The sequence below is a fragment of the Protopterus annectens genome, chromosome 10.part0, assembly GCF_019279795.1.
Source record: "Protopterus annectens isolate FY-2018-M chromosome 10.part0, PAN1.0, whole genome shotgun sequence".
NCBI classification, from domain to species: Eukaryota; Metazoa; Chordata; order Ceratodontiformes; family Protopteridae; genus Protopterus; species Protopterus annectens.
This window is the reverse complement of record NC_056744.1, coordinates 1,837,596,535-1,837,623,531: the sequence shown is the minus strand read 5'-3', so window position 1 is coordinate 1,837,623,531 and position 26,997 is coordinate 1,837,596,535. Positions and strand designations below refer to the sequence as shown.

The 26,997-nt window shown below is 43.1% G+C and overlaps 1 protein-coding gene across 1 annotated transcript in view; it reads left to right on the top strand.

The window, feature by feature from the left end:
* LOC122814090 (sulfotransferase 1C1-like) overlaps positions 1-26,997 on the top strand; it is a 198,196-nt gene that overhangs the window by 35,650 nt on the left and 135,549 nt on the right. Inside the window, exons 2-3 of the mRNA XM_044086700.1 lie at positions 853-1,026; positions 20,397-20,525. Coding sequence (XP_043942635.1) covers positions 855-1,026; positions 20,397-20,525 — 301 coding nt within the window. The 5' untranslated portion in view covers positions 853-854. The remainder of the gene's footprint in view (positions 1-852; positions 1,027-20,396; positions 20,526-26,997) is intronic.

Sequence of the window (26,997 nt, the reverse complement as noted above, 5' to 3'; positions counted from 1 at the left end):
GATATTGTAATGGGTGTTGAATGGTGTATGATGATACTGTAATGGGTGTAGAATGGTGCATAATGATATTGTAATGGGTGTAGAATGGTGCATAATGATATTGTAATGGGTGTAGAATGGTACATGATGATATTGTAATGGGTGTAGAATGGTGCATGATGATATTGCAATTTGTGTAGAATGGTGCATGATGATATTGTAATGGGTGTAGAATGGTACATAATGATACTGTAATGGATGTAGAATGGTGCATGATGATATTGTAATGGGTGTAGAATGGTGCATGATGATATTGTAATGGGTGTAGAATGGTGCATAATGATATTGTAATGGGTGTAGAATGGTGCATAATGATATTGTAATGGGTGTAGAATGGTGTATGATGATACTGTTATGGGTGTAGAATGGTGCATAATGATATTGTAATGGGTGTAGAATGGTGCATAATGATATTGTAATGGGTGTAGAATGGTGCATGATGATATTGTAATGGGTGTAGAATGGTACATAATGATACTGTAATGGGTGTTGAATGGTACACAATGATACTGTAATGGGTGTAGAATGGTGCATAATGATAATGTAATGGTTGTAGAATAGTTTAGACTGATATTGTAATGGGTGTAGAATGGTGCATAATGATACTGTAATGGGTGTAGAATGGTGCATGATGATATTGTAATGGGTGTAGAATGGTGCATATTGATACTGTAATGGGTGTAGAATGGTGCTTGACATTTAACTACATAACACTGGCTGTTCAATAAGCAGGGTTTATGGGTAGCAAGATACCTGTCACATGACATTACCATTCCCTTCTGTCTAAACCGCTGATTTCTATTTGTTTAACAGGGATGTCTGAGGAAGGAGTGCTGAAAAGTTGTAATGTAGAGTCTATCAGGCGGGCAGAGTTGGTGTTAATGGATGGAGTGTTGTTTCCGGAACCTGTGCAGAAAACATGGGACCAGGTGAAGAGATTCCAAGCACTTCCTGATGACCTACTGATTGCCACGTACCCTAAAGCAGGTATGTAGTGATGTTCTTCATGTTTCACTGTTGCAGTAATTACATTTGGATAATCTGCTGGCAGGTTGCCTTCAGTTGGCCTGATTAACAAAGTCTTGGTTCCTGCGACAGTTGCTGTCCCTTCTTCCAGGACGTCAGGTCTTCAGGGGTATAAAACATGTAGCTGATGCCATTACATCAGTCTTTCTTGCTGTGCAGTTCCCAAAGCAGAAGCAGTTTGCAAGTGCCGGTTGGCCGACTCCTGAAATTTTCGTTTTCGAGTTTCAGATACGAAGTCTTCAACTTAAAGCTAAGTACTCAGTTGGGGAAACTTTTTCTTGCTCCTTTACAATGTCAGTAAAATTTAAGAATTGCATTACTTGTGGAAAGCAAATACGTCATAAAGATTTTCATTCATACTGTATTCCTTGCCTAGGCTCTGACCATGATGTACCTTGCTGTTAGTTTTGTGCTTTATTTAATCAGTGCACTATCCATCGTCGGTACATTTTTGCCTCTAAATATTTCATTTCTTGGTTTAATTATCCAGAAATGTCGTTGGTTAGCCATCCGACTACTGGGATTCTGAAAAAATGCAAAGATAAAGACAAAGACAGGCCACTGAGGTCCAAAACTGCCAACAACACTTCTCCTAAGTCAGTTGCCAGTTCGCCGGTACTCACTGAGGTACTTTTGCATCCCCTGATACCTGCTACTTCTGATTCACAGGCCTCTGATGAGACCCATTCAGAGTCCATTATGTCGTGAGATGCTTCACCTATGGAGCCCGTGGATGTCTCTACTTTGGATGGGTCCGGAGCCACTGTGCAGGCACCGGCTTCTGAGGGTTTATTCAGGCCTGCAGACTTGCATATTAAATCAACACCACCTTCATTACTAAGGCCTAAATCTCGATCTATGTCTAAAAAAACAATGCCCAGGCCACATGTTCAGGCCCCTATGCCTAAAAAACAAATGATCAAAATGGCTGAAGATCTAATTACTTTAATCAGGGGTAGTCAACACCCCCCCCCCCGTCCCCTTAAGAGAGCTAGGGCTGAGCTTGATTATGAATCTTCTGATCAGGATTCTGTTTCTTCTGACTCTTCTGATGACCTGGATTTGTCCATACCTACTTATGGGGATTCTGATGCAGAGGATTCCATTCCCTCTGCTTACCCTCATGAGGATTTTTCTTTTGGGGAACTTTACATATTTTAAGGGAGCATTTCCACTGGGAAAGTCAGGAATTTTCTGATTCAAAAAAGAGGCTTAGGGATTTCCTTCTTCTACCTCAGCATAGGCATTTGGCTATATCTCCTGTACTAGACATTGTTGATGATGTGTTCTTGGAATCCAGTTTGGCCCCTGATTCCCTGCCTCTGGCTCCTAGTAAACCTGACAAATACTACAGGGCTCCTGAGTCCCACAAGTTCCTTTTCAAAAATCCTGTTGTAGATCCAGAAACCATTTCTCAGGGGCCCAAGGGCATTAAGGCTTCTACTGCTAAAAATCCTACCCCTTCTGATAGAGACTCCAGGGCGCTGGATAGATGGGGTAAAAAGGTTTATACTTCTGCAACCTTGGCAATCAGGGCTTTAACCTGCCAATTTCACATGTTAAAATATCAACAGCATATTATGGGACTGCTTAAACAGAAAATTATGTTAATTCCTGACTGTGTGGAAAATAAGGATTTACAGGATTTAATGCATTTTGCTGAACAAGTTGGAAAACATACTTTGCAATGTGGTTTTGATTCTTTAGAGGCCTTCTGCAGAGCTGCTGTTACTGGGTCTGTGCTTAGAAGGCATGCTTGGCTTAAGGAGCAATCTTTGCGTGATCATGTTAAAGCTAAATTGTTGGATGCGCCTTTAAATCAGGACCGCCTGTTTGGCAATAAGGCTGAAGAAATTCTAAAAAAAGATGAAAGATAAAGTTAAATCTATGCAAACTGTTAAAGATTTCTTACAAGTGCAACCCCCACAATTTAGTAGGCACTGGCCCTCTAAGAATTGGTCTTTTCCAGCCCCTTCCAGGTCCTCTCAAGCCAAACTAGACACAGCAAAAGCACAGAGTTTCAGTCCCAGGGGATTCTCAGAACTAAACAGTGGGGTCCTCCACTTCCAAATCTGGAAATAACAAGACACCTCCTATGGTAAACAGTCTCAATGACTTCCTTTTAAAATTACCAAGCACTTACCTTTTAACTGCCCCTTTGGGGGGAAATACTGCTCTTCATGCAAAGAACTGGGAACTCATAACCCAGGACAAATGGGTTTTAAATATAGTGTCCCAGGGATACAGATTTCATTTCCACATGTTGCCAACACCAAATGGGTGGCCAGACCTGCCCCCAAATCAGTGGGCAGAGGCTCAAAAACAAGTACTTTCCCTCTTAAACATGGGGGCTAATCAACTGGTACCAGAAAAGGAAAAGGGACACGGTTTCTATTCCAGGCTTTTTCTGGTACCCAGAAAAGACAAATCATGGCATCCAATCCTGGACCTGTCTACTCTAAACACCTTCTTTTCACCAGTTACTTCCTACGCTAGGCAAAGATGCCTGGTTGGCAATTCTAGATTTAAAAGATGCATACCTGCACATCCCAATCAGGGAACCTTGCAGAAGATACCTATGCTTAAAAGCAGGCAACACACACTATCAGTTCTCTACACTGCCCTTTGGCTTGTCTAATGCGCCTAGGGTATTCACAAAATGCTTGGCTCCAGTTATCGCATTTTTCAGGCAAAGAAATAGTCAAATATATCCATACCTGGACGATTGTCTAATTTAGGCAGAAAACCAGGGCATACTTCTAAATCATCTGGCATTCATAAAAAGGGTTCTAACTTGTCTGGGGTACACCATAAATGAAAAGAAATTACAACTGGTACCCTGTCAACAGATTACATTCCTGGGTGAAAGCTTGAATACAACTGCCCAGATGGCTTTCCTCATGCCAGAGAAGCAAATTCATTTGGTAACTTACTTCAAACAAGTGGCCACAAAAACCCTGCTATCTGCAAGACAAATACTGCAAGCCTTGGGATTCATGGCCTCCTGCATTCTTCTAATTCCATATGCACGACTGCATATGAGGAAACTACAGTGGTACTTAAAAGGTCTATGGAGTCAACATTGTCACAGCCTGGAAACAATGATTCCTATCATACCTTGCCTACACCTGGAGTTCCTATGGTGGGCAGAGGCCTGCCACCAAAACAAGGGACTGCCATTCACACTACCCCCTGCTGCCCAAACCCTAACTACAGATGCATCAGACTATGCATGGGGGGGGGGCTCACCTAGCAGGAAAGTGCATTCAGGGCAAATGGAACCCAAATCAAATGCACCTACCTATCAATCAAAAGAAATGTTAGCTGTACAGAATGCTCTGACAGCCTTCAAGGACTACATTCTTCCAGGACAACTAATGGTAAAGACGGACAACACCACAGTTATGTGGTACATAAACAAGCAGGGGGGTACATATTCCTACCCCTCTCTGCAGACTAGCCATGGCATTGTGGAACACAGCCTTGAGCTACCAAGTGCAACTACAAGCTCAATTCCTGCCAGGAAAATTGAATACACTGGCAGACGGACTAAGCAGAAAACTCATGGACCCACACAAGTGACAACTGGAACCCTGGATTTTCAACATATTGATGAGCAAATGGGGGAGCCCAGACATAGATCTATTTGCCTCCCCCCAGAACTACCAGTTGGACAAGTTTTGCACAAGGACTCCCCACACACAAGCCTGGAAAGTGGATGCTTTCTTCTTCAGCTGGAAAAACCTATCAGTCTATGCCTTTCCCCCTCTGCCTCTGCTCTCCAAAGTTCTGCTAAAAGTTAAACAGTACAAGCCAAGGATGATTTTGATTGCTCCAGACTGACCGCGCCAACACTGGTACCCACTCCTGCACAGTGTGTCACAAATATCTCCATGGCACATGCCTCAGACCCCTTCCCTGCTGTCTCAGCAGGAGAACCAAATTCTGCACCCTCACCTTCCAACTTTGAACCTTGCAGCCTAGCTAATCACTTAAATTCACCCTTATCATCCCTCAGCAAACCTGTGATGGATATCATCTTGGAGGCAAGAAGACCTAGTACTAGAAACTCTTATGCTGACAAATGGAAACGATTTTGTGCCTGGAACCAATCTTTAGGGATGAGCACAGCAGCACCCAATTTACCTCAGATTTTGCAATACTTAACTGAGATGCTTCACAAGGGCCTGTCTTTTTCCTTTATTAAAATCCACGCCTCAGCTATTTCAGCTCACTATAACACAGAACCACTCCTCTTCTCTCATCCTCTGCTCAATCAGTATCTCAGAGGGGCAAAGAACTTGAAACCACCCAGGAGAGCTGCTACCCCTGCCTGGGACCTTAACTTTGTTTTGGAGAAGTTCACTCTACTTCCTTTCGAGCCAGCTGCTACTGCAGACTTAAAATTTCTTTCTTGGAAAACAGCCTTCCTTTTAGCAGTCACTTCAGCTAGAAGGATATCTGAATTACAGGCTCTTATGGCAGTGGAGCCTTTCATCATCTTTCATGCGGACAGGGAATCTCTCAGGACCAATCCATCCTTCATGCCCAAGGTGGTTTCCAGTGTGGCTCTTCATTTGCCAACCTTCTTTCCCAATCCACAGAACAAAGGGGAATGGATTCTGCATTCCTTGGATGTGCACAGACAACTTAGATTCTACTTGGACAGGAATAAATCTCAAAGAAAATCTGAACAATTGCTGGTAGCATTTGCTGTAGGGGCAGAGTGGAAGGCTATTTCAAAACAAACCATTTCTAAATGGATAAGCCATTGCATTAATTTCTGCTATAAGCACCATGGAAAACCTATCCTCCAGGGATCAGATCTTATTCCACCAGGGCTGCATCTACTTCTGCAGCCTTTCTCAGAGGTGTTCCTACCAGGGATATTCTAAAAGCTGCTACCTGGAGTTCTGTTCATACTTTCAACAAGCATTATCAGTTCATAGGTTCATAGGTTCATAGGTTTATACTAGGCTATCTGCCCTAAGGCATTTATAAGCCTAGCCCAAAGTTCTGTGGCTTACGCCACCCCTTATATGAAAAAATACTGTACCCATTAGTTTGTTGTACCTCTGTCCAGCAGTGACACAGAGATGATTCCCGGGGTAAACCTACGATCTCCCATCCACAGGTCAAGATTTCTCTTGAACAGAGCCAGCGAGGTGCTCTGCCTCACATGGACTGGGATTTTATTCCACAGCATAGGGAGTCTCTGAGTGATAAATCTATCCCTCCAGCACATCTTATTTATATCCGTGCTAAGGTTTAAGTCACTTGCTCTAGTGGTTTTGGTGGATTTGGATTTTTTGAGGTGGAGCATGTCCATTAATTCCGGGTTGGACATGGCCTTGTATGTCAGGCACATGTCACCTCTGAGCAGACAGTATGCGACTGAATAGAGCTGGAGTTTCTTCAATCTGGCAGCATATGGCAGATTTTGGAGTCCCTTTATCCTTTTGGTGAGGAACTTTTGGGGTCTCTCCAATTGCTGCAGATGTCGGGTGAGATACATCCCGAATGGAGCATTGTACTCGATCATTGGTCTGATAAGTGAAGAGTACAGGGGAACAATGACCTCACTAGATCTGGATGTGAATCCCTTCATGATCAGGTGGGCAATGTAGAAAGTCTTTCTAACCACTTTAGCAACGTGAGTGTCAAAAGAAAGGCCACTGTCAACCTGGGTCCCCAAGTCCCTGATAACCTCTTCTGTGCTTAGTGGATTGCCACCTATATGGTAGCTTGGGGTTACCTTGTTTTTCCCGAAGGGTATGACTATACATTTTTTGGCGTTTAACTTCAGGCCATGGCTCTGGCACCAGCTATCTGTTTCCGTGAGTCCCTTCTGAAGGATATCCGTGTCCGATGCACTTTCAACTATGGCGCCCAGTTTGCAGTCGTCTTCAAACTTTGTCAGCCAAAGTCCTCCAATGTTGGCGTGTACTTCTGAGAAGTAGATGCTGAACAATAGGGGGCCAAGGACCGAGCCCTGTGGGACACCACTTGTGACCGGCTTGGAGTCTGACATAGCGCCAGCAACTCTAACCCTGTGGGTTCTGTCCTTAAGCCAGTTTGCAACCCATCTTGTGACATATGGGTTTACATTTAAGCTGGTAAGTTTTTCTACAATACCCGAGTGGGGTATTGTGTCGAAAGCCTTTGCAAGGTCAAGGTAGGCTGTATGGACTGCCTTTCCCTCATCAATGGCCTTAGTGACTGTTTTGAAGAAGTTGACCAAGTTCAAAAGGCATGATCTGCCCTTGACGAAGCCAAACTGGGTCGGGTCCAATGTCTGCAAGTCCCCTATATCTTTGTTTATGAGCTCCATTATGATCCTCTCCATAGCTTTGCAGACTAGACTTGTTAAGCTTATGGGGCGGTAATTACCAGGGTCCATAGAGGTACCGCCTTTGTGGAGTGGGACCACAGTTGCCGTACGCCACTCCTTGGGCACATATCCTGTGGTAAGGCTGAGATTAAACAGCTGCCTTATGTGCGGGTTTAATTCCTCATTTAGCTCGTGTAGCACACAGCCGGGGACACCATCCGGTCCCATTGATGCTGTGTTTTTAGCTTTAGAGAGAGCAGCTTTCACCTGCGCATTTGAGATGTCTGGGAGGCTACACTCCGCTGGGATAGTTATCTCTCCTTTGGGGAGAGGGGTGAAGTTTGCACTGAACCTGTCTGCCAGTATGTTGGCAATGTCTGTGGATTCAGTGATTTTGTATCATTTTGGACTAATTCTGAGCATATCTGGGAGTTTCCACCCAGGTTCCTAACATAGCTAAAAATGGCCTTATGATTGTCCTTTGAATCCATGGCAATTTTTCTCTCAAAATTGGCCTTAGTTGATTTTATGAGTGCTCGTATTTTTTACTAATAATGATCAGGGGTGACTTCCCTTTTATGGATTTTGTTCTATCATGTAATAGCTTTCTCCTCTTATTGTAAAGTTTGTTAATGGCTGGGGTCCACCAGACTGGACGTTTGCCCTTTGTGGAAAGAGTCTTGGATTTATTTGGGATTGCCTGATCCATGCAGTCCTGGAGGTGTTCATAGAAGGCATTTGTAAGGGCTTCCGCAGCTTGGGTTGTGGTTTCCACTGGCTCAGGGGCCTTGAAGAATACCACACCAGTCTTGAGTAGTGTGAAGTTTGCTTTAGAGAAGTTCTTCACTGTGGTCTTTTTTGTTTGGGGTGGGGCGGGATGTGGATTTCCAGTGAGATTAGTTTATGATCAGATCTCACCAATGAGGGATATACTTCCGGTGTGGAGCATTTTGTCCCCATGTTTGTGATAATGAGATCTAGTATATTTTCTCCTCTCGTGGGAACAGTGACTAGCTGTTCCATGGCATTTGAATTTATGAACTCCAGGAACCGTTGGGCTAGAAAGTTAGGGCTTGAGTAATGTTCCCAGTCTATATTCGGGTAGTTGAAGTCACCCAATATGATGGTGTTTGGAGATACATTTATTCCCTCCAGTGTCTTCAGGTAGGCTGTGTGGGGTTCCTGAGTTTGAGAGGGTGGCCTGTAGCATGCTACAATTTGTAGATCAGTTTTGCCTATGGTTAGTTGCACCTGGATGGTTTCCGAGCTTGTGCGTTGCCACCAACCTGGAGGTGTGGGTATCCTTTATGAATATGGATACACCCCTCCTTTGTGGTGTGGTCCGGGTTTTGGGGCCGGAACGCATGATATGAGGTAAAATCTAATAGTGCCGGGGTGCTCTCAGGAGCCTTGAACCAGGTTTCAGTTACAGCACAGACATCGATGTTCTCCATACTGAGAAGGGCCTCGAGTGCGTGCATTTTGAGATTTAGACTTCTGGCATTGAGCAGCATTACCCTCAGTTTTTCCCATTTTTGTTTTCTAGGGTGGTAGGTTTAGAATTTGAGCCTTGCCTAAAAAAGGCACTATGGGGGTGGCAAGAGCCTTAGCCAATATCCGGAATCCCAGGGGTGACCGGTGCAAGCCGTCCCTTACGAAGCAGCGTGGCTTGTCAAGCATGTCATCCCAGGCAGACAGACACTGGATCCCCTTTGAATGACACCAGACATTAAGCCAATTGTTAAAGCTGATCATCTTGTCTCTATATTGTGGCATCATTCTTGGTGAAGGAAGGATACTGCTCAGGGTCAGGGTCATACCTGCCTGGGCTACATAATCAGAGAGCTCCTCTATGTCTCTTTTCATGTAGTCCAGGGAGGTACGTCTCAGGTCGTTCACACCAGCATGGACAATGACTGTGTCATATTTGTACTTGCCGTGGAGTGACCCGAGTGCTTGTGTTATGTGGCGGATTCTAGCGCCCGATAGGCAGCTTACTGTGACCCTCTCCTTGTTCAGCCTGGTGAGTGGGACGTCAGTGTGTCTGACTATGGAGTCACCTATGACAAGTATGTTTGGTGTTGTATTTGACCTTAAGGGCTGTGACTGCTTTGCACACTGATTTTGTGGTTTATGTGTTGCTTGTGGGGTGTCTTGAGGTAGCAGTTGTTTGGGTGTCTGCTTTGGAGGCCTCTGCTGTTTAGGTAAATTTTACTCAGAGCCTCCGAGTATGTCTTTGTGTGTTTATGTGTTTGATTCAGTGGTGTGGTAGCATTATGTGAGGCTGGTTTTGTGGTGTGTGTAGTTGCCTTCTCCTCCTGTCTGGTCTTGCCAGTTCTGAGTTGAGAGAGCTCAGCCTCCAGTTTGGCTAAATAGCTGCATCTGTCAAGTATTTGTGTTATGTGGGAGGAGGAGAGGGTTGTCTGTGTACATGAGGCAGTTATAACATTGCCTCAAGATTCCCAGATTCACCAGCTGGACCGGAGAGGAGATTGACAACTGACCTTTGGACATGCTAGAATAATATTGGGAATTCCTTAATAATTGAAAACAAGGGCCAGTGGGGAGTGAGGGTGTAGTGCTTTTAATTTTTAGTGCTGACTTATATAATTGCTTTAGAGAGCAAGTGCCAGGTAACTTGAGTGCAATGTGTTACAAGTAACTAAATGCAAAAACGACAAACAGTAACTTTCTTTCAAGTGAAACAAGGAAATAAGTACAGTAAGCAATGCAGATTACCAATTTTCTCTAAATCCAGAGCTGGCTTTGCCACTGCTGTCTTGCAGGGCCTTATAGCTGGCCCTAATGCTGTATAAACTCATCCTCCCAACCATAGCTTTGGGAATCTACCCAAATGTAATGCCTGCAACAGTGAAACATGAAGAACATAGTACAGCTGCGTACACTTACCATAAATGTAGATGTTCGAGTATATTCACTGTTGCAGTCCTGGTTACCCTCCCTCCAGCCCCCTACTTTTCTCTGGCTATACCTCTACTTTCCTTTACTATGCTTAAAAGCCTTTCTGGTGTATTTGCTTTTGGTTGGAGGTATAATTTTGTGTTTTTAATTTTATTTGCTCCCCATTAGGGGGGCACCAGACATCTGGGGCAAGAAAAACTGATGTAATGCCATTGGCTGCATGTTTTATACCCCTGACGACCTGACATCATGGAAGAAGAGACAGCAACTGACGCAGGACCCAAGACTTTGTTAATCAGGCAGACTGAGGGCAACCTGCCAGCAGATTACCCAAATGTAATGACTGCAACAGTGAATACACTCGAACATCTACATCTATGGTAAGTGTACACAACTGTACTTTCCTAACTGTACTCTGGGCCATGACACTGGTTCCCAGAACAAGTGGAATGTGATGTGTGTGTGTGTGTGTGTGTGTGTGTGTGTGTGTGTGTGTGTGTGTGTGTGTGTGTGTGTGTGAGAGCTTTTCATCTACATCTATGGTAAGTGTACACAACTGTACTTTCCTAACTGTACTCTGGGCCATGACACTGGTTCCCAGAACAAGTGGAATGTGATGTGTGTGTGTGTGTGTGTGTGTGTGTGTGTGTGTGTGTGTGTGTGTGTGTGTGTGTGTGTGTGTGTGTGAGAGAGCTTTTCAGTCAGGCATTACTTGTAGATTTGGATATTTGCTGCTGATTTTGCTGTAACAGTAGCTTCAGATGTCCAGTTCAGGTGCAGATTTGGACAATGAGATTGGAAAAACGTGAAGCAGAATTAAATTAGGGAAGTGAAAGCAATACTGTGAGAAGAGAGGGTAATTTGGAGTGTGACATAAGATTATGTGCACCTTACAAGATTATTTTTCCTTGGAGCAGAAAGTGAGCTTAGCTCAGTAGATGACTGCCAGCGGTGCAGTGGAATGTAATCAAATGTAAAGGAGGTGCCAAAGGAGTTTGCTGTGACTGTCTTTACAAAGGCAGACAGTGTACATTCCACTGTTGTTCTGCAACCCCAAGAAGGACAGTGTGGCCATTAGAGAGAAGAATGCTAAAACAGTGTGGTCCTTTGTTTTCACCATGTTAGCTGCTCTAGTGGGAAGGTCACACTGTGTAATAGCTGTTTCACTGAAGCAGGGAATCACTGTTGTGGCCATCTGTTGACATATGTGGACACGTTTGACTGTAGTAGAAGTTGGCATGGTATTTCTAGGAGAAAAGATATAAAGCTTATGAATACTTGGTGATGAAGGAGAACTACTGCTGTGTCTAATCTACCCCAGTGTGGTAACTAGCCTTTATGCCCAAAACCCTTCCTGCCTCTTGCACCACTTCCATGTTTCCTGTGCAGTACTGCACCTCACTTTTCATTAACTAATCTAGTATGGCATGTCAGTAACTATCAGCTTTCAAGGTAAAGTAACATTTCCTAATCCTTACTAAATATGAACCTAATAAGTATGTGAAATAAAATCCATGACATACATGCCTACCTTGCCACATAACTCCTGATGTAGTCACAGCTACTGAAACCTGGTTAAAAAAGAAATAAACGATAATGAAGCCCCCCCCCCACACAGATACAATATACTCAGGCATGACAGACAAAATAAGCGTGCAGATAGTGTAGAAATCATCTATAAATATTCCCAAACCATTACCTTACTTCAACAGGAAATACCCACATTTAACAATGCTGAACTTCTAATAACACTCCTAAAAATCAACAATAGGAAAACTATGTGTTTAACTAATTTATATACCACCAGGAAATAACATTGATAAGCATCCTGTATTGGATATCCCAACAAATTAACCATGAAACTATAATAACTGGTGGCTTAAATATAGACTAGCAACTCATAAATTCTACTACCCCAATGAATCCATAACTTGGACACCTGCAAACTATTAATAACCACACCTACTAGAAAGGTGGGAGGGTGGCCTAATGGTTAAGGTGTTTGTCTTACAAATACAAGGTGCAGGGTTTGAGTCTCACATGGATAATTGCCTAGGCTTAAAATGACTCGCAAAGGCAGTTAGCTTAGTACTAACCTATGAATCAATAAAACTTCAGGGAGACGCTCAATATTAGCCTGGAGTCTTACAAACAAACCAGACAAACTGACAAAAGTCGGCTGCCTCTCAGACAGCATAAGTGACCACATACTAACACATGCTATTAGAACTCACCATTACCTAGATAAACATATTATCTATAATCAAATATGAAATACAGCCAATTTCAGAAAATATATTTTTAATGACACACTAAAAAAAATAACTGGAATGTACTTAGTACAATGCCACTAGATACTGCTGTAGAGCAAAACATATTCTTACAGACCTTAAATAATCTAGTACACACTAAAAGAGTAAAGTCCAACTCCGCACCATGGCTGACAAAAGAGACAAATCATGACAAAAAGGGATAAAGCCTAGAAAAAGTGCTATAAAAACAGAACTCAAAGTGACTTCCAGCAATTTGGGCATCTTAGGAACCTTAGAAAACTCCATGTCAAAAAGGAGAAGCAAACATACTATATCAGTCTACAAGGCAAACATAAAAACAACCCAAAACTTTTTTTGCTCATCACTAAATAAACTACTTCACCCCGGCAAGACCACCACTCCATCTCCAAAAACAGACAATACAACAGACACTATCACACACAGTTTAATTCCTACTTTATGCAATCAATGTTATCTCTTCAGTTTTAGCCCAGTGCCTACCTTGCTTGTAAGGAAGTTGTTTCTTAAACTAAAAACTACTTCTGTAGCTGTAGACCAACTACCATCAGACTACCTAAAAATGGCTGTAGAAGTCGGTTTACTAATGAAATGTCGAACAGCACTACATCGACATGGAAGTTCGAAAATAGTAATGTTGACGACAAAAAAACAATCTAGGACTGTGTTTTAACATGGGTCGAGGTATGGGGAGATGTTTGTAGTTCTGAATAATACTGAAAACCTACCTCGACCCATGTTAAAACCTTTCCTAGATTTTTTTTTGTCGTCGACATTACTATTTTCAAACTTCTGTGTTTGACTATAGTACAGTCGATGTAGTGCCATTCGACATTTCAATAGTAAACCACAGAAGTCATAGCCTTCCCTGTGTCCATACTAATTAATAGGTCCATAGCAGAAAGATGAGTCCCATCACTATGGAACAAAGCCTACATCATACCACTGCACAAATTTGGCACATCTACAGAGTTTAATAACTACAGACTGATAGCAATTCTCTCCCCTACCTCCAAAATATTAGAGAAATTCATTTATATTGGGATGATGCAATACCTAACCTCAAACAACCTGCTCTCGTAAACACAACATGGCTTTAGGCCGCAGCACAGCAGCACTACTGCTCTACTACATTTTACTAACATAATAAACCAACACAGAAACAGTGGTTTGCTTGTGTCCACCATGTTCTTAGACTTGTCAAAGGCATCTGATACTGTCTCACGCCAGCAACTGCTCATTTGATTCGCCTCAATAAGACTTTCACAAATCTCCTTGTTGTGGTTCCTTAGTTACCTACCTGGAAAGTAACAAGCCATTAAATGGCAACAAGGCTGCTCATCCATTCAACCAGTTACTACCAGTGTCCCTCAGGGCTCTATCTTGGGTCCACGTCTATTTAATATATTTATTAATGACCTCCACAATTCCACTTACCATGCTAGTTTAGTTCAGTATGCAGATGACTGAACATTAATATGTGTGGCCTCAACAATAAATAAACTCCAAGACATTACCCAAAAAATCTTTCTCCTCTGTAGAAACCTGGCTCAAAGAATCAAATTTCCTACTCAACCTCAAGAAAACCAGGTTGATGCTTTTGGGTCTATATTACAAGACCAAAAGAGCAGAACCGCGAACACCTAAAGAGTGAAAAAAACAGAACCTTGAAGTGCTGTTTGTCAGATCGTGGTACAGTGAAGATTGGAATATTTGCTCTTTCCTTGCTGTAGTGCGATCTCGGAGTTGGAATATATATTTAGCGGGGGGGTGTGGGGGCGCAGCCCTCCACAATAGCAAGTTTGAAGTTCCATCCCAATACGTTGCTAAACTCTGGAATAGTATCCCCACAGAAATGAAAATCACTGACAAACTCAATAGTTTGAAACCACTAATTAAACAACATCTTAACCAACCTCATCCTGCACAGGCTCATCACAAGGTTAAGACTTTGTGCTCACTGTATGATACTCTCCAAATACTCTCCTTAAACAGAATACTCTCAACCTCTCACTGAAATGACAAAACAAATGTATACATAACTGCTGCCTGTACAATCCACTAAGGTGCACGTGGGCTTTCTCTTCAGTAACTCCCACCTCTGTAAAATGTTACAATGTATAAATTTTATGGGAAAGCATATTTATCTGTATCAGAATGATGATATGGTGCTCCAAATACACAGCAGGGGGTACTGGAGTATCTGCATCATAATGATGATATGATACTCCAAATACACAGCAGGGGGTACTGGAATATCTGCATCAGAATTATGATATGGTACTCCAAATACACAGCATGGGGTACTGAAGTATCTGCATCAGAATGATGATATGGCACTCCAAATACACAGCATGGGGTACTGAAGTATCTGGATCTGAAAGATGATATGGTACTCCAAATACACAGCATGGGGTTCTGGATTATTTGTATCAGACTGATGATATGGTACTCCAAATACACAGCAGGGGGTACTGGAGTATCTGCATCAGAATAGTGATATGGTACTCTAAATAAACAGCATGGGGTACTGGAGTATCATCTGCTATGATCCCTATTATGGTACTCCAAATACACAGCATGGGGTACTGGAGTATCTGCATCAGAATGATGATATGGTACTGCAAATACACAGCATGGGATACTAGAGTATCATCTGCTATGTTCCCTATAGGAGAACAAGAGCTAGAGATACTGAGTGATGATGCTGTTTAGAGGGGCACTGTTCCCACTGTTGCAGTGAATGACTGGCTCCATATCCCAGACATGGGTGCTGAGGAGACACTAAACTCACAGATATTTTTCATTGTGCATATGGGGTCCTTGAGTTCCCCAGTACTGCACTGATGAGTGAACATGGGTACTAGACAACACAAAGACCTTAGGATATGAGGTGATGGTGCTAATAGGGTTCCTATATTTCCTGACACCAATTAAGGGTAGACTTGGGTACTACAGGAAATAAGACACTGGGGCATTTGATGATGCTGCTTATGGGGTTCCTGTGCTCCCCATCACTGCAGTAATTAATAAACATGGGAACTTAGGGGAAGTAAGACTCTTGGATATAGGCTGATGGTGCTAATAGGCTCTGTATCTTTTCAAGAAAACTTTCTATGTTTATAGGTTCATAGGTTTATAGGTTGGTACCAGGCTATTGGCCCAAGGGCCTATACAAGTCTAGCCATAACAATTCCCCTGGCTATTTCTTCCCACACTATTTACTTCCCTTCTCCACTTCCTGCAAAAACAATATGCTTATTGGCTATGTGGCATGGAGACCAGAGTATGACCTCATAGAAAGTAATGGGAAGACATGGATACTAGCTGGAAGTAAGACTCTAGAATATGGGGTGATGGTGCTAATAGGGTTCTAGTGCTCCCCATAACAGAAATGGATGTACAGAGCTATAAGATATGAGGTGGTGGTGCTTGGGTCTCTGTTGTCCCCAGAACTTCAGCAGTGATGGATGGATATGGGTACTAGAACAAAGTAAGAGTCTGGGATATTAGGTGACGGTGCAGACGGGGTCTCTGTTGTCCCCAGAACTTCAGCAGTGATGGATGGATATGGGTACTAGAACAAAGTAAGAGTCTGGGATATTAGGTGATGGTGCAGACGGGGTCTCTGCTGTCCCCAGAACTTCAGCAGTGATGGATGGATATGGGTACTAGAACAAAGTAAGAGTCTGGGATATTAGGTGACGGTGCAGACGGGGTCTCTGCTGTCCCCAGAACTTCAGCAGTGATGGATGGATATGGGTACTAGAACAAAGTAAGACTCTGGGATATTAGGTGACGGTGCAGACGGGGTCTCTGCTGTCCCCAGAACTTCAGCAGTGATGGATGGATATGGGTACTAGAACAAAGTAAGACTCTGGGATATTAGGTGATGGTGCAGACGGGGTCTCTGCTGTCCCCAGAACTTCAGCAGTGATGGATGGATATGGGTACTAGACCAAAGTAAGACTCTGGGATATTAGGTGATGGTGCAGATGGGGTCTCTGCTGTCCCCAGAACTTCAGCAATGATGGATGGATATGGGTACTCGAACAAAGTAAGACTCTGGGATATTAGGTGACAGTGCAGACGGGGTCTCTGCTGTCCCCAGAACTTCAGCAGTGATGGATGGATATGGGTACTAGAACAAAGTAAGACTCTGGGATATTAGGTGATGGTGCAGACGGGGTCTCTGTTGTCCCCAAAACTTCAGCAGTGATGGATGGATATGGGTACTAGAACAAAGTAAGACTCTGGGATATTAGGTGACGGTGCAGACGGGGTCTCTGCTGTCCCCAGAACTTCAGCAGTGATGGATGGATATGGGTACTAGAACAAAGTAAGACTCTGGGATATTAGGTGATGGTGCAGACGGGGTCTCTGTTGTCCCCAGAACTTCAGCAGTGATGGATGGATATGGGTACTAGAACAAAGTAAGACTCTGGGATATTAGGTGATGGTGCAGACGGGGTCTCTGCTGTCCCCAGAACTTCAGCAATGATGGATGGATATGGGTACTCGAACAAAGTAAGACTCTGGGATATTAGGTGACGGTGCAGACGGGGTCTCTGCTGTCCCCAGAACTTCAGCAGTGATGGATGGATATGGGTACTAGAACAAAGTAAGAGTCAGGGATATTAGGTGACGGTGCAGACGGGGTCTCTGCTGTCCCCAGAACTTCAGCAGTGATGGATGGATATGGGTACTAGAACAAAGTAAGACTCTGGGATATTAGGTGACGGTGCAGACGGGGTCTCTGCTGTCCCCAGAACTTCAGCAGTGATGGATGGATATCGGTACTAGAACAAAGTAAGACTCTGGGATATTAGGTGACGGTGCAGACGGAGTCTCTGCTGTCCCCAGAACTTCAGCAGTGATGGATGGATATGGGTACTAGAACAAAGTAAGACTCTGGGATATTAGGTGACGGTGCAGACAGGGTCTCGGTTGTCCCCAGAACTTCAGCAGTGATGGATGGATATGGGTACTAGAACAAAGTAAGAGTCTGGGATATTAGGTGATGGTGCAGACGGGGTCTCTGCTGTCCCCAGAACTTCAGCAGTGATGGATGGATATGGGTACTAGAACAAAGTAAGACTCTGGGATATTAGGTGATGGTGCAGACGGGGTCTCTGCTGTCCCCAGAACTTCAGCAGTGATGGATGGATATGGGTACTAGAACAAAGTAAGACTCTGGGATATTAGGTGACGGTGCAGACGGGGTCTCTGTTGTCCCCAGAACTTCAGCAGTGATGGATGGATATGGGTACTAGAACAAAGTAAGAGTCTGGGATATTAGGTGACGGTGCAGACGGGGTCTCTGCTGTCCCCAGAACTTCAGCAGTGATGGATGGATATGGGTACTAGAACAAAGTAAGACTCTGGGATATTAGGTGACGGTGCAGGCGGGTCTCTGCTGTCCCCAGAACTTCAGCAGTGATGGATGGATATGGGTACTAGAACAAAGTAAGACTCTGGGATATTAGGTGACGGTGCAGACGGGGTCTCTGCTGTCCCCAGAACTTCAGCAGTGATGGATGGATATGGATACTAGTACAAAGTAAGACTCTGGGATATTAGGTGACGGTGCAGACGGGGTCTCTGCTGTCCCCTGAACTTCAGCAGTGATGGATGGATATGGGTACTAGAACAAAGTAGGACTCTGGGATATTAGGTGACAGTGCAGACAGGGTCTCTGTTGTCCCCAGAACTTCAGCAGTGATGGATGGATATGGGTACTAGAACAAAGTAAGACTCTGGGATATTAGGTGACAGTGCAGACGGGGTCTCTGCTGTCCCCAGAACTTCAGCAGTGATGGATGGATATGAGTACTAGAACAAAGTAAGACTCTGGGATATTAGGTGACGGTGCAGACGGGGTCTCTGCTGTCCCCAGAACTTCAGCAGTGATGGATGGATATGGGTACTAGAACAAAGTAAGACTCTGGGATATTAGGTGACGGTGCAGACGGGGTCTCTGTTGTCCCCAGAACTTCAGCAGTGATGGATGGATATGGGTACTAGAACAAAGTAAGACTCTGGGATATTAGGTGATGGTACAGACGGGGTCTCTGCTGTCCCCAGAACTTCAGCAGTGATGGATGGATATGGGTACTAGAACAAAGTAAGACTCTGGGATATTAGGTGACGGTGCAGACGGGGTCTCTGCTGTCCCCAGAACTTCAGCAGTGATGGATGGATATGGGTACTAGAACAAAGTAAGAGTCTGGGATATTAGGTGACAGTGCAGACGGGGGTCTCTGTTGTCCCCAGAACTTCAGCAGTGATGGATGGATATGGGTACTAGAACAAAGTAAGAGTCTGGGATATTAGGTGATGGTGCAGACGGGGTCTCTGTATTCATTGACAATAACAGTGATGTGCAAACAAAGATGTTAGAGGTAGGTAAGATTCTCAGATTCCAGGTGACAGTGTGTTGGGGTCCCTATGTCCCCCAGCAGTGCAGCAGTGATTTACAGATAGGGATGTTTAAGGGAAGTATTATTCTGGGATGTCAGCTGAAGCTGCTGTTGGGATCCCCAGGCTTCCCTACAAGAATGATTTGTGATGTGAGTGATAGATGGAATTAAGCTATTAGCATATCACATATGGTAGTGATGGAGTCCCCAGGCTCCCCTACATCATTGATGGGCAGACGTGGGTACTAAAGAGCAGTAAGAATCTGGGTTATGGGATGGTGGTGCTGACTGAGCCTTGTACTCCCTCACACTGCAGCAGTAATAGATAAGCATGAATAGGACTATGTAATGCTGAGTGATACTGCTGTTGGTGTGCAAGAGAACCTCTAGAGCAGTGATTGGTAAGATTGGTAAACATGGGTGCTGGGTGAAGTATGACTCAGGAATATTGCATGATGTTATTGAACAGGTTTATGTGCTCCCTTACAGCAGTGATGGCTGCACGTGGTTACTAGAGGGAGATAAGACTCTGGGGTTGCAGTTGATGGTGCTTGAGGAGTCGCTGTGCTCCCTTACAGAAGTGATGGATTTACATGGGTAGTAGAGAGAAGTAATATCTAGACTATTGATAATGCTTATGGGGTCTCTTCTCAAATATTGGTGCTGATGAGGTTCCATTTTTTTCCTTAATTAGTGATGGGTAAGCATTTGTACTGAAGGCAGTTAAGAATGGGTGGTTGGAAATGGTGCTGATGGGGTCCCTTGCTCTCTACCACTGCTGTGGAGATGGACACCCCTGATGAGGATATTAAATGGAATAAGCTGCAGTATTAATGTCCACTTAATTTGGGTCTAATCCCAAATACCATGGTCAATATCCAAAACAAATGAGATTCCAGTGAGTGGTACTATATTAATGAAACTGGGTCTTCTCTGAGGCAAGCTGAAGTTTCACTGACAGGTAACTGTTTATATTGGAAACAGGTGTGGTGAAAGAGTTTTAGTCTTAGCAAAAGCATGCTGGAAGGCAATGTGATGATAAAGGACAAAGAGAAAGGAAGACCTTTACTTAACTTTATTTGGGAAAGCTGTAAACTGTTTACCTTTGCATGCCATGACACCCACTTGTACCCAGAAGTTTTCTGTTGTCAGAAGTGGAATGCATAACCCTTGGTTGAGTGTGTGATAACTTCTCAGACTTGGACTGTGCAGGGATTTCTGGAATAGTCTGGGCTGCAGATCAGGTTTAGACTACTTTTTCACTCACAGACTATGGTATTGTGAATGTTTATTGCTGCCAAACCTCATCTCTCTCCCTCTCTCTCTCTCTCTCTCTCTCTCTCTCTCTCTCTCTCTGTTACTCTTTAGGTACCACTTGGACGCAGGAGATTGTAGATTTGATCCTTAATGATGGGGATGCAGATAAGTGTCAGCGTGCCCCAATCTATGACAGAATACCATTTATGGAATATGTGGAACCCCCACCTTTATCTTCTGGTAGGTGATACTGAATGCATAACATCTATAAATCATGGTATATAACCTTCTGGTAAGTGATGCTGAATATATATCATGTCTAGAAATCATGGTTCATAAAATGATGGTTCATCACCTTCTGTTAAGTGATACTGAATGCATAACACCAGTAAATCATGGTCCAGCACCTTCTGGGAAGTGATACTAAATGCATAACACCAGTAAATCATGGTCCATCACCTTCTGGTAGGTGATACCATAACTCTCAACCTCTCAATGCAAGAAATCTTTACAAGCCAGGAATAATGGAAATGCAACATTATTTCTTACAGCCAATACATTGTATAAGCACTTGTGGCTTTGGATAGCTTCTTTTGTTACATTGTTATTCACTTGGTGATTCTGGACTATAACTTAGTGTTCTGAGGGATATAAAGTCTGAAACTCAAAACTCTGCCATTATTTAGTATTATTTAGTGATTTCAATTTTTAATGATTTGCCAGAAAATTACAAATATTAGGAGGAACAAATCAAAAATTCTAAACAAGAAACTCCACTCCCTGGATGTACTCCTCACTTTGGAAGATGAGGATATCTGTGCAGTCACTAAGACATGGTTCAAAGGTATGGAAAGCTACCTGGCCATGTAGGGCTACAATGCCTTCCATACACTCAGACCACAAACTGAGCATGAAAGTACCAAAGGAGGAGATGTATCCACCTTCATTAAGGATAAGTACCTCTAGTACCAAAGGAGGAGATGTATCCATCTTCATTAAGGATAAGTACCTCTAGTACCAAAGGAGGAGGTGTATCCATCTTCATTAAGGATAAGTACCTCTAGTACCAAAGGAGGAGATGTATCCACCTTCATTAAGGATAAGTACCTCTAGTACCAAAGGAGGAGATGTATCCATCTTCATTAAGGATAAGTACCTCTAGTACCAAAGGAGGAGGTGTATCCATCTTCATTAAGGATAAGCACCTCTAGTACCAAAGGAGGAGATGTATCCATCTTCATTAAGGATAAGTACCTCTAGTACCAAAGGAGGAGATGTATCCATCTTCATTAAGGATAAGTACCTCTAGTACCAAAGGAGGAGATGTATCCATCTTCATTAAGGATAAGTACCTCTAGTACCAAAGCAGGAGATGTATCCACCTTCATTAAGGATAAGTACCTCTAGTACCAAAGGAGGAGGTGTATCCATCTTCATTAAGGATAAGTACCTCTAGTACCAAAGGAGGAGATGTATCCATCTTCATTAAGGATAAGTACCTCTAGTACCAAAGGAGGAGATGTATCCATCTTCATTAAGGATAAGTACCTCTAGTACCAAAGGAGGAGATGTATCCATCTTCATTAAGGATAAGTACACCTCTAGACTGGTCAAACAGTTTGACTCTCTTGAGCTACTCCATGTCCAATTAACTATAGGCAAAGTCCCCTACCACATCATAGCTAGCTATAGGTCCCCCATCATGAAACAGGAAAAGTAAAACACATACCTGGACTTATTGGAGTCACTTTTCATACAGCTCAGCACCTTAGTTATGGCTAATTTTAATTATCCTACCTTCGACTGGGAAACATACATGATCACAAACATGCTGGTTCAGAGGTTCTTGGACTTTGTTAATGCAATTGCTCTGGAACAGCTAGTCAACACACCCACAAAAGGCTCAAATGTCCTGGACATAGTACTCACTAACATGGAAGAGCATTATACCCCCCCCCCCCGTGTGATGTCCTCCTAGTAAGATCGGACCATAAATCAGTCTCATTCAATGTAATTATAAGACCAGTACCCCATCATGCTCAAAAATGCTTATGAATTTTTCAAAGACAAATTACTTCCTACTAAGTGGTGTATAAGAAATTTCAAAGCCTCCTCAAATGCAGATAACATGGACTCCTATACACAGATGTACACCTATGCCCTGCATAACCACTGTAGCAGTTGTACATAATTAGCTGTACCTGACCGGATTAAAACCAGGTCTTGCTGGAAAAACAAGGCACCCTGGTGAACCCCTAGTATTTATTTATTTTATTTATTTCACATTTGTTTAATGGGAAAGTCTGACTGGGATGAAGACCCATTTTCAGCAGAAGCCTGGGGAGAAAAGTTTCACATATAACAATACAAAACATAGCACAACACAAAACAATTCATAAAATAGATACTTTGCTATTACAGCTGTCATTCATACAATACGAACAGTTATAAACAGGCTATACAACAAGAGAAAGAAACTAACGTCCAAGAACAAGAGGGAACTAGCTCAACAGAGGAAGAAACCCCTGTCTAGTTTAAACAAACAAATAACAGATCTTGTCAAGTCCTCCAAAGCTAATTACAAAAAAAAAGCCTCCCTAACTAAGAATAATCAGAAAGCATTATTTAACTAGCTAAGAATAATCAGAAAGCTTTATTCAACTAGCTAAGAATAATCAGAAAGCATTGTTTAACTAGTTAAGAATAGTCAGAAAGCATTGTTTAACTAGTTAAGAATAGTCAGAAAGCATTATTTAACTAGCCAAGAATAATCAGAAATCATTGTTTAACTAGCTAAGAACAATCAGAAAACATTATTTAACTAGCTAAGAATAATCAAAAGTATTATTTAACTAGCTAAGAATAATCAGAAAGTATCATTTAACTAGCTAGGAATAATCAAAAAGCATTAAAAGTATTATTTAACTAGCTAAGAATAATCAGAAAGCATCATTTAACTAGCTAGGAATAATCAAAAAGCATTAAAAGCATTATTTAACTAGCTACGAATAATCAGACAGAAAGCATTGTTTAACTAGCTAAGTATAATCAGAAAGCATTGTTTAACCAGCTAAGGATAAACAGAAAGCATTGTTTAACTATATCCAAAATGTGAAAGGGAATACCAAGCTATGCACTGAACTGGTTGTGGATGACACCACCTACACTCCACCAAAGGTAATAGCCAACCTGATAGCTAACAGATTTGGAGCAAACTTCACCCCCCCGTCCCCTCCAGTTATCCCCCAAAGTATACCTGCCACTATTCCTCAGGCTATTATCGCAAGAGAGTTGGTCATGTTGGTGCTCTCCAAGGCCAAAAATATGACATTAGTAGGACCAGACAACATCCCAAGTTTCCTTTTAAACAACTTAAAACATGACCTAGCAGACCCACTTGGATCCCTGTTTAACTACAGCCTGTGAACTGGCTATGTTCCAGCAGAATGGAGGACAGCAACAGTAATCCTTCTGCATAAAGGGGGACGATCAACTGACCCTGGGAATTATAGGTGCACAAAGGGGGACCAACAACTGACCCTGGGAATTATAGGTGCACAAAGGGGGACCAACAACTGCCCCTGGGAATTATAGGTGCACAAAGGGGGACCATCAACTGACCCTGGGAATTATAGGTGCACAAAGGGGGACGATCAACTGACCCTGGGAATTATAGGTGCACAAAGGGGGACGATCAACTGACCCTGGGAATTATAGGTGCACAAAGGGGGACGATCAACTGACCCTGGGAATTATAGGTGCACAAAGGGGGATGATCAACTGACCCTGGGAATTATAGGTGCACAAAGGGGGACGATCAACTGACCCTGGGAATTATAGGTGCACAAAGGGGGACGATCAACTGACCCTGGGAATTATAGGTCCATAAGCTTGACTAGCCTCATCTGCAAGGCCATGGAAAGGGTCAATATGGACCTCACTAACAAGGGCATAAGTCATTTCCAAACTCAGGACCCAACTCCATTCAGATTTGTTAAATGTAGATCATACCTATAAAACATGGTTGACTTCTTCGAGAAAGTCACGTAGGCCCTGGAAGTGGGAAAGACAGTGCATGCCACCTATCTTGACATAGCCAAGGCATTTGACACAATCCCTCACTCGGGTATTATAAAGAAACTCTCCCAGTTGGGAATTAACCCCTACATTACTAAATGGGCAGCCAGCTGGCTCACTGACAAGACACAAACTATCAAAGTGGGAGACTTCACCTCTAGCAAAAGACCAATTAGCAGTGGTGTAACACAGGGTTCTGTGCTGGGCCCCTTACTGTTCAGAATTTATTTCTCAGAAGTCCAGGCAAACTTGGACGGCCTGTGGTTGATCAAGTTTGCTGACAACTGCAAATTGGGGGCAGTCATCGAGTCCCCCAGTGATGTTAATATACTACAGACATAGTTAAAGCAGACAAATGATTGGTGCCAAAGTGACAGATTAAAGCTAAATGAAAAGAAAGTCATTATTATTCCCTTTGGGACAGCTGACATCCCTTTATTATTCCCTCTGGGATAACTGACATCCCTTTATTATTCCCTTTGGGACAGCTGACATCCTTTTATTATTCCCTTTGGGACAGCTGATATCCCTTTATTATTCCCTTTGGGACAGCTGACATCCCTTTGGGACAGCTGACATCCCTTTATTATTCCCTTTGGGACAGCTGACATCCCTTTATTATTCCCTTTGGGACAGCTGACATCCCTTTGGGACAGCTGACATCCCTTTATTATTCCCTTTGGGACAGCTGACATCCCTTTATTATTCCCTTTGGGATAACTGACATCCCTTTATTATTCCCTTTGGAACAGCTAACATCCCTTTATTATTCCCTTTGGGACAGCTGACATCCCTTTATTATTCCCTTTGGGATAACTGACATCCCTTTATTATTCCCTTTGGGACAGCTGACATCCCTTTATTATTCCCTTTGGGACAGCTGACATCCCTTTATTACTGACATCCCTGATAATTGCATTACAAACAGCACCACCGCTAAGTGTAGACCTAGTGGTATGTCACCTGGGAACTCAGGTTGATAGCAACCTGAACTTTGACCACTGCGTATCCACAGTATTAAGGAAATCATTCTGTATGTCACATCTAATAACTAAAGGCATCACATCTAGATCTAAGGATGTTATAATTCCATTATACTCGGCCCTCATCAGACCAATATTTAAGTTCAATGCTCCCTTTTGCATGATTCAGACTTGCTGAATCTAGACTGCCTGGTATCATTTCAACACTAAAACTAGCCATCGTCCATTAAGAGGGCCCTCCAGCACCCTTGGGGCAGAAGAGTGTAGCTCAGGACCCATCTGAGTTGGGGATTGCTGGAATAAACACTCTGTGAGGGGTTTCTATTGGTAGATTGTGTTAGAACTGTTTAAATCCATTTGTATTTAAGCATCATGTTTGCATGGGTTTGCTCTCAGTTTACCAGAGCTGCTCAGAGTTTGATGTTAGCAGTGTCTTGTATAGATGCCAATGCCTAGAATCCCATTTTTCTCCTGAAACCACTCAGTTAAACCCCCTCCAGCTCCCTGCTTCTCTTTGGGCAGCTCAGCTGTGCACTGCTACACAACAGGCAGCTCAGCTGTGCACTGCTACACAACAGGCAGCTCAGCTGTGCACTGCTACACAACAGGCAGCTCAGCTGTGCACTGCTACACAACAGGCAGCTCAGCTGTGCACTGCTACACAACAGGCAGCTCAGCTGTGCACTGCTACACAACAGGCAGCTCAGCTGTGCACTGCTACACAACAGGCAGCTCAGCTGTGCACTGCTACACAACAGGCAGCTCAGCTGTGCGCTGCTACACAACAGGCAGCTCAGCTGTGCACTGTCAAGCATTGCTGCGCTTTCTTTGCTAATTCTATATTATTTTAAGTACACTTGTTAATCTTAGAGCAATAGCTGATCTTTTGCCTCACACAAACCAGGAATTACCTGCTGCTATGGACAGTCAGTTTTCTAACATTTCTCCAACCAGTCTGATTGACATGGGAATCCTGAGCCAATGCAGCAATTGCCTCATGTATATTGACAACCATCTACTCCTAAAGGAAACAAATACAGTATGTGAGAGATGTAACTATACCATGAAACTTGAATCAGTCCTCTCACATAACAATAAACAAGACATCAAAATGGTTATCAGCTTTGCAAACCTCTTCTCTTATACAAGATAAAGTCCAGACACATAAACCCAACATATGGGGATGTACTCACCAAGACCCTACCAAAAGAACAGAGACCTCCCAACCACAGACAACCCCCACATACTGGTACAAGAACAGAATACACCAGTAAACATAACAACACATATAACAGTGTCTCAGCAATCAAGCCCCTGATACAAAACACTTCAAGACCAAATTTCCTAGTCATAGGTGACTCACAGACATCCCTCTCACAAAGTTGGACAAGGAGAAGGTCACAGTCATCTGCCTGTTGGGTGCCAGGATCTGACAAGTTACGTGTGCACTCAAGTCACTCAGCAGCCATTACCGTTATGACTCTGTCAAAGTACATGTTGGAGTGAATAACTTGAGATGTACCTCTCTGGACTATATGAAGAGAGACATGATAGAGGTCTCAGATTATGTGTGTTAGGCAGATATGTCCCTACCCCTAAGCAACATTCTACCTTCACCTAGGATGATGCCACATTATAAACAAAAAATGATT